Source organism: Polypterus senegalus, chromosome 2 (assembly GCF_016835505.1).
Source record: "Polypterus senegalus isolate Bchr_013 chromosome 2, ASM1683550v1, whole genome shotgun sequence".
NCBI lineage: Eukaryota > Metazoa > Chordata > Cladistia > Polypteriformes > Polypteridae > Polypterus > Polypterus senegalus.
The window spans coordinates 286,141,514-286,150,527 of NC_053155.1; the positions used below are offsets into that span (position 1 = coordinate 286,141,514).

Below are 9,014 nucleotides of genomic sequence, written 5' to 3' on the forward strand. Positions count from 1 at the left end.
CCTCATGCATAATGCCATATGTGGAATTCAAACTTAAACAAGGCGTACAGGCAAAAGCGGAAATGTACATACGCACAAAAAAATCCTGATGAATAAATCTGTGCATATACCAACATCCACGTTGTTCCGCTACATAAATCCCGGTTAGCGTGAAAAGTACTCACATGCACACGCCTGCCAGACTCCTCCCAGAATTATGCCTCTTTGAATATGCAAATCATATAAATAGCCCCTTATGTATTGTGTTCTGTGAAAAGAATTTCAGCGAATACCAAGTAGAGGCAAAGAAAAACTTATTATTTGTTGGTTTAAACTGTGACATAAACAACATAAGGAAGTTGATCGAGTGACAGAGATGCAGAGAAACTTGAAAGTTCAAGTTCAGAATGTCGCACAGTGCCTGAAATAAATAAGAAGTGGTCAGATATCAAAATCACCTTGATTTGTGACAGAAAATACTTGAAATTAATCACAGGTTTACTTTAATACCAACTGAAATCAGGGAATTGAAAGTCACATAGCATGTGACTAGTGCAGTTATCCAATGACAGAACATGCTGAAAACTAAGAGCCTGGAAGTCACAGCACTTTCTTAGGATCAAAGTGTGGCTGCTTTTTCATATCAAATTGGCCCAATTCTAGCACTCTGAAACAAAACAAATGTTCCTCCAAACCTTATTCATCCATTAACAATAAATTCTTTCTCAGTTCATTTTTTACATATATATATTTTTTAAAATATACAGTAAACTCTGTATTTAAATTAGTGCAACATTCTGTAACCTTTATTGAAGAGATAAAATAATCATAAGATATACTAAAAATTAAGTCTCCATAAATAACTGTTTACAGTATGTCTACCACTTTATTGTTCCTTTTTTATGGAAAATAAAACAGTTACTCCTTTAACAAGATATCCATCCATCCATTATCCAACCTGCTATATCCTAACTACAGGATCATGGGGGTCTACTGGAGCCAATCCCAGCTAACACAGGGCACAAGGCAGGAAACAAACCCCAGGCAGGGCACCAGCCCACCACAGTGCACACACACCCACACTAGGGACAATTTAGAATCAGCAATGCACCTAACCTGCATGTCTTTGGGAGGAAACCCACGTAGACATGGGGAGAACGAGCAAACTCCATGCAGGGAGGACCCGGGAAGTGAACCCAGGTCTCCTAACTGCGAGGCAGCAGCACTAACCACTGCGCCACCCTTTAACAAGACATTTCAACATAATTATTCTTGCATCACTCAAAATGTAGCCCTCAGGTTATACAGTTTGAAATGTGTGTGTTTAATGTGCTTAGTGTTACTCCCGTGAGATTTCAAACTCTACTGAGGACCTTTAAAGGCTTTAAAATAAAAGATGGAGAAAGTGTTTGGAGACAGAGCTGTGAAAGAAACTTCCCATACACGGAGTTAAATAAGGTATGTTATGTTTTTCAGTAATAGCTGAAGTGCTCTGATTATATATTTGCTGTCCAGCCAATTTTTAGCACATTTATATTTTACTGTGTCAATAATTTGTTCATAAATTGAGAAGTTTTAATTTTCATAAAAACACTAAATTTCACAAAAATCAGGATTGCCTTTTGTTCCTGTTACATCTTCTGATATATCTTAGTTTGTTTCAAATAATATCATCACAACTAGGCTAGATTATAGGTTACTTTTTCTGACTTATAATGTTTTAAAATTTAACAAGCAATTCTATTTGGTTTATTGTTTACAGGTTATTGTACTACTCAACCACAAGATGTCAACATGGCTTCTCAGGTTTCGGGAGTAACTGACTTAAATGCTACATTTGTGAGACCACTTGGTTTTTATATTAAAGGATTCAATTCATTGCAAAATACTCATTATTATTTTATATTTTTGCTTTTTGTGTATATTGCGACTGTCTTTTCAAACATCATTCTTATGTCAATTATTTTGTTTGTAGATAATCTTCACACACCAAAGTATATCGCTATATTTACTTTGTCAGTTGTAGACATAAGTTGCAGCACAGCAATAATTCCTAAATGTGTTGATGCATTTCTTATGAATTCAAAATTTATTTCCTATGAATCCTGTTTAGCGCAGATGTTTTTTGTACACTATTTCTCTGCAATGGAATCATTTACTCTTGCCGTTCTTGCATATGACCGCTTCATTTCCATATGTTTTCCATTACACTGTCATACAATCAACACAAACACTAGGATGATAATAATTATAGTAATTTCTTGGGCAATTCCTCTTGTGTTTACAGTGTTTGGAGTTAATTTAATCACACGTTTGTCATTCTGCAAATCCACAGTTATAAATAGTTATTTTTGTGATTATAGGCCAGTGTATATATTGGCATGCAATGATATTTCTGCCAATATTAATATATCTACGAGTTTTAGTTTTGGGTTTATTTTTATACCTTTGATTATTATCATACTTTCGTATGCATGTATTATAGTTGCTGTGATGAAGATTGCATCTGCTGAGGGAAAATGGAAAACGTTTAAAACCTGCACTGCTCACTTAATCTTAGTGGCAATATTTTACTTACCTCTGCTTGGGACCTACCTTACTGTAATGTCAACTCAGTTTATTGACACAGATGTCCGAATAATTAACACAACTTTATCGGCAACTCTTCCTCCTCTTCTAAATCCTATTGTATACACTCTAAAAACCGAAGAAATAATGGAGCAAATCAAAAAGCAGTTTAGAAGGAGAAAAACAAAATCATTAATACATTAGTGGTCAAACAATCAATGATTTCAAACTGCTTAAAATTCTATTAAGAAATAATGGCTACCTTTACGATTGTCTCTGACTAATGATTATTACTGTTATCTAAAAATCCTGGTGAATTAGTTTCCATTTATTATATTTATGATTTACAGAGAGAAAATCTAAAACAACTGATTACAATTACATCAGGATGTAGAGATAAATGTCTTCACAATCCCACACTCAATCAGTTCATTTTTGTTTTAAGGCTGTGGAGAAACAGCCAAAAAGTGTAAAGTGTTAACTTTTACAAATGGCCACCATGTAATTTCTTTAAGCTTTGTTTTTAACTTCTTACTTATTGATTATAAGATTTTTAATGGTAATAATTTTAAATAATATGCAAAAAAGTGTCTGCCTTAATAAGATGACTTGCTATATAAATAGCCTGTTATTTGAGTGAAAGTTATAAAGTGTTCAGTATTAGAGTCTGTATTTTTAGAGTTAGTATATGTTAAGAAATTTGTCATCATTAATTTTTGCTTAAACTGTTGATATAAAAAGTAGTATTGTTTTTTTTCTTGATTAACAAATATTTTTGAGGCTAATATGTAATAAATGAGGCAAATGAAAATAAACAACAATCAAATAATGTTAAAAAGTCTATTAGTACTGCTATGTTTTCAAAATCTGAAAGTAAATATAAAAAATATGCAGGGGTCATTACATTAAGGAAGGTGGTTCAGCTTTCACTTATAATAAAATGTGTGTAATACTGTATAGTTTTTTTTTCTCTGAAACTTAATGCATATAAAGAAATTATGTTCCTGCTTGTTACATTTTGAGTTTAAATTTGAAAAACTGCATTTTTGTCAATAAAAATATTTATGTTGAATTTCTAATTGCCCGTATTTCTCTTAATACACTGATGTAAGGAAGACAAAGTATATAAACTTAATGTGGCTGTGAACATTTGTACGAGGGATGTTCAAAAATCTTCCACACTTTTATATTTTCATTGGAAATGGTGAAGGTGGAAGGAGTAGTAATGGGGTATTACAAAGTTGTTACGACACTGGGACAATTGCATCGCAAATGAAGGTGGCTATGTAGAAAAGTGATGTCATTTGTTTTTAAAATTCTTAATAAATTGAGTTAAAAAAAGTGCGGAATCTTTTTGAACATCCCTTGTATATCTATCCATTCATACCCTAAACCCTTTTAATCCAATTATTGTTCATAACAGAAGCATCAGGTCAAGGAAGGTTAAGTAAGTCAAGAAACAACAATGGAAGGTGTGTAATGTTTACACACTTACACTACACTTTAGATTCCCATTTTAACCTAATTTCTAAATCTTTAGGACAGTCTGCACAGAGCAGCCCTTGGCACCATGAGAAAAACAAGATTAACAATTTTTCTGGTTCTGACATTCTCTAATAGTCAAATGTTTTTACATTTGACAAAAGATTATTTTTTTTTGTTACATTGCCTAAATGTATACTAATCAGCATTAAATATTGTAACACTGTAAATACTCCGTGGGTCCGTCGGGGGATAGAGCCTACTTGCAAAGCCGGGAAAGTATGGCTCAGCTTTCCCCAGAAGCAGACGACGGCGCGGAATGGATCAGGGTCGTCGGCTGGACTCATGTTGGGGACTTCTGCCATGTCCCTATCACCCTGAAGGGGGCGCTCTGTGTAGCTCTAATAGATACGGGCTCCACTGCCACGCTCCTTAGACCCGACATGATTCCAGCAGGGACGCAGTTGGAAGCCACATCCGTCAAGCTTCGAACTGTGACGGGGGATTTAACTCCCATGCTGGGGCGGGGGCTGGTGAACATCCGGGTAGGTGGCCTAGTAGTGGACTTTAAGGTGTGGATTGCAGCTGTACAGGATGAGTGCATATTAGGCCTAGACTTTCTAAGGGCAGCTCGGTGTGTACTGGACTTGGGGAAAAACACACTACAGTTCCCGGGGGGTCCCATGGTGCAGATGGTCCGACCTGCGCAGTCCCAAAGCTCACCCCCAGCGGCGCCGAAAGCAGCGGGACCCATCAGATGGAGGACATACCCCAGGTGGACCCGCCTGTCCCTGTGCACCCTGTCATCAACACCAGGGGAGATGTACAGCCACAGTCCTTGGTCCAACAGCCGGTGTCGGGGGAGGCTGACAGGTTGACGGTGGTGAAAGAGACCTGGAGGCGCAGCTGTGATGGCCTGCAACCCGAGCAAAAAGAGCAGCTGTGGCAGGTGTTGTGGGAATTCAAGGACATCTTCGCACTCTCAGAAGAGACCGGCCTGACACACCATGAGATCGACACAGGGGACGCGCGGCCGATCAAGACACGCCCCTGCCGCCTCCCCCTGGCACATCAGGAGGCCGCTGACAGGGCGATTGAGGAAATGCTCAACGCAGGGATCATTGAGCCGTCCAACAGCCCGTGGGCTTCGGGGGTTGTGATGGTCCACAAAAAGAAGAGTCAGAAAATGAGGTTCTGCGTAGACTACAGGCCTCTGAACAGTTTGACTAAAAAAGACTCATACCCGCTACCCCGCATAGATGAGTCCTTGGATCTGGTGTCGGGGTCATCGTGGTTCTCCTCATTAGACCTACGCAGCGGTTATTGGCAGGTCCCACTCAGCCCAGAGGCCCGTCCGAAGACCGCTTTCTGCACCGGGCGGGCGTTGTGGCAGTTCAAGGTCCTCAGCTTTTGAGCGGCTGATGGAAAGGGTCCTGGATGCCATCCCCTGCCAAGAATGCTTGGTTTATTTGGACGATATTCTTGTGCATGGGGGCTCCTTCGAGGCGGCACTGGGTTCGCTGAGGAGAGTCCTACAGAGGATAGCAGCAGCAGGACTGAAGCTGCACCCAGAAAAGTGCTGCTTCATGAGGAAGGAACTGGAATTTTGGGACACAGGATCGGGGGTGAGGGAATCAGCACTTTGGAGGACAAGGTCCGGTCGGTGAGGGACTGGTCGATGCCTACCAGCATCAGGGACTTGAAGAGCTTCCTTGGGCTGGCCTCCTATTACAGGCGGTTCGTCTGGGGGTTTTCCTGTATAGCTGCACCCCTGTTCCGCCTGCAGGGAAAGGGCTGTGACTTTGTGTGGACACCAGAGTGCGAGCAGGCCTTCAGCTCCTTGAAGATGGCACTGACAAACGCTCCGATCCTCACCCCCCCCGACCCCAGTCGGCCGTTCATCCTTGACACGGATGCCAGTGGTGTTGGGATGGGGGCGGTGCTGAGTCAAGTGGGGGAGGACGGGGAAAAAGTAGTGGCCTATTTTAGCAGGACTTTCAACAAAGCTGAGCGGCGTATTGCGTGCCCCACAGGGAGCTCCTTGCAGTTGTTAAGGCCATAGGTCATTTCAGGTACTACCTGTGCGGCCTCCATTTCACCGTCCGTTCCGACCACTCTGCCCTACAGTGGCTGATGTCCTTTAAAGAACCAGAGGGCCAGATAGCCCGCTGGCTTGAAGAGCTGGCATCGTATTCCTTCACGGTAGAGCACAGGGCGGGGACCCGGCACACTAATGTAGACGCCATGTCCCGACGCCCTTGTGTGCATGCGGGCTGCAAGTACTGCGAGAAGAGAGAGGCCAGGGAGGTTGAGATCAAGGGGGAGGAGGAGCAAGATGCTACATGTGAGGGGGGTGGACCGGTTTGCAGGTTGGCTCCAATGTTGGACCAAACAGAGTGGAGAGCTCAACAAGGGCTGGACGCTGATCTACAGCCGGTGCTACGCTGGGTGGAGGCAGGCCGTAAACCACAGTGGGAGGAGGTGGCAGGGTGTTCTCCTGCCTCCAAAGGACTCTTTGAGAAATTTGATGTTCTTAGGGTAGAGAACGGGGTACTGCAGAGGGCCTGGAAGGAGCCGGCCACTGGAGAGGAGAGGTGGCAGGTGGTGGTTCCCCGGGCCCTGAGGGAGTATATCCTCCAGGCATGCCATGGTGCCGCAGGGACTGGTCACTTTGGGGTGGCAAAGACTCTCCGTCGCATCAGGCAGGGGTTTTACTGGGGTCAGGTCAGGAGGGACGTGGAGGACTTCTGCCGTCGCTGTGACCTCTGCACAGCACACTAGGGTCCCTCTCATCAGTCCCGTGCCGAGCTCCAGCAGATGGCAGTGGGGGCCCCGATGGAGAGAGTCGCGGTGGATATAGTGGGCCCGTTCCCCTGTACAGATAAGGAGAACCGTTATATCCTTGTTGCAATGGACTACTTTACCAAGTGGCCAGAAGCGTATGCCATTCCAGACCAGGAGGCAGAGACCGTGGCTGATGCCCTGGTGGAGGGCATGTTTGCAAGGTTTGGAGCCACAGAGACCATCCACAGTGACCAGGGAAGGAACTTTGAGTCTGCTGTGTTTTCAGCCATGTGCGTAAGCCTGGGCATGCGGAAGACCCGGACCACACCATTGCACCCCCAGAGCGACGGCTTGGTTGAACGCTTCAATCGAACCCTGGTGAAACAGTTAGCCATCCTCACGGCAGAGCACCAGCGGGATTGGGACACTCACCTCCCCCTCATCTTGCTGGCCTACAGGTCTGCTGTACAGGACTCCACTCTATGCACACCAGCCCTGCTCATGTTGGGACGAGAACTGCGCACACCACCGGAGATGACCTTTGGGAGACCCCCTGACGTGCCCGCTGTTCCGCCAGGGCCGGAATACGCCAGGAAGCTCCAGCACAGAATGGATTCAGCTCATGCCTTTGCCCGTGACCAGCTACAAAAGCGGGCATCAGACAGAAGAGGTGTTATGACATGCAGGCTAAAGGTCATGACTTCCAGGCCGGGGATCTGGTCTGGGTCTATAGCCCGAAAAAAAAGAAGGGTCGGTGTCCTAAGTTGGACTGCCACTGGGTGGGCCCTTGTAGAGTGCTTGAAAGACTGGGAGAGGTGGTTTATAGAGTCCAGCTCCCTCCTAGGGGAAGGCGGGTGGCCCTCCACAGGGACAGGCTGGCACCCTACAGGGGCACCGTCAGCCTTAACAGAGACCTAGGCGGCCCATGCCCTCTCAAAGGGACCGGGAGGCCACCACCCCCTTCCCGGCTGCTGTTCCATCTGATAACCCTTTGACTTCCCCCCCTGCGCTGCACCCACCTGCTGCGGGACCACAGGCACAGCCACCTGCGTTCACAACCCGCAGGCCTCGGAGACTGAGAAGACCCAGGGACTTTTTGTAGGACCCTCGAGACGAGGGTCTTAGTGGGGAGGGAGCAGTGTAGCGTTCTGTTCTTTATTGTAGAGTTCTGTTCTGCAGTTTGTGTTCTGTGATTTACATCCCTCTCAGTTATTTATTCTGTTGTCCCTGTTATTTCTGATGGACTGTAATAGAGTGGAAGGTAAAGGAGGTTCCGGAGGGATGGGGGTGGAGCCGAGGCGGGGAAGCACTGTGAAAAAGGAGGAGGGGTGTGGGGTGAGGGAGAAGAGGAGGAAGTTCTTGTCAGCCTAGCTAAGAGAGTTTTTTTTTGGATTGCTGTCTGTTTGGCGTGGTTGTGGCCAACAGCAACCATTTTTTTTGTTTGTGACTAATAAAGAGGGAACTAACCAAGTGACCATCTCGGATCGTCATTACGTCTGGAAGACGCTACAGTATCATTAATTACAGGAGGTCTGTAAACCACGGCAAACAACAAAGAAGGGGAGCTGCACACTTTGAAAAGTTGAAGTTCAAAGCTGTTAAACGGACCCCTTGTAAGGCTTCGAAACAAGAACATACTTTTAAAAACAGTGGCAATGCCCCCCCCCACGACGAGTCAAACGAGGAGAGTTTAAAAATGAATAACCTGAAGGAACCAAGTCAGTGAAACATGAAGTGTCACCATTTAAAATCCAAGTCTCGGTGATGAAGAAGAAATCGAGATTATTTGATGTAATAAAGTCTTGCAGAATAAAAGTTTTATTAGACACTGATCTCACGTTCAGGAGAGCAGCCTTGATAGAAGTAGAAGAGCTTGTTGCAGGATGAGCACGGGTGAGTGTGCAAAGATTAGCAGCGTTTACTGCCCAATTGCACACCGAGGAAGAGTGATGCTGTCTTGAACTGGAGAAATTAAATCCGGTGTCCAGCGCCCATGAATCAGTGATGGATTCCTGAGCAGGAGAACATGGGTCATAGACAACTCGCAGGCATCTGGAAACAAAGCTCTGGGACTTGAGTCAACGTTGTTTAACAGCAATTCCAGCTCTTTTCCCACGATGGCAATGGGTGCATTTGCTACTCCGAGGGGCATTCAACTCACTGATAGAGGTGAACACCGGCGTCCAGGTAAAGAAGTCAGG

General features: G+C 44.7%; 1 protein-coding gene across 1 annotated transcript; it reads left to right on the top strand.

Moving 5' to 3' along the window:
* The first annotated feature begins 1,773 nt into the window (after positions 1-1,773).
* On the top strand, positions 1,774-2,751 carry LOC120524597 (olfactory receptor 6N1-like). The gene has a single exon (XM_039746427.1). The coding sequence runs from the start codon at positions 1,774-1,776 to the stop codon at positions 2,749-2,751; it is 978 nt and encodes a 325-aa protein (XP_039602361.1).
* The last annotated feature ends 6,263 nt before the right edge of the window (positions 2,752-9,014 follow it).

Coding starts and splice junctions, on each gene's coding strand:
- LOC120524597 (XM_039746427.1), top strand. CDS start 1,774: ATGGCTTCTCAGGTTTCGGGAGTAACTGACTTAAATGCTACATTTGTG.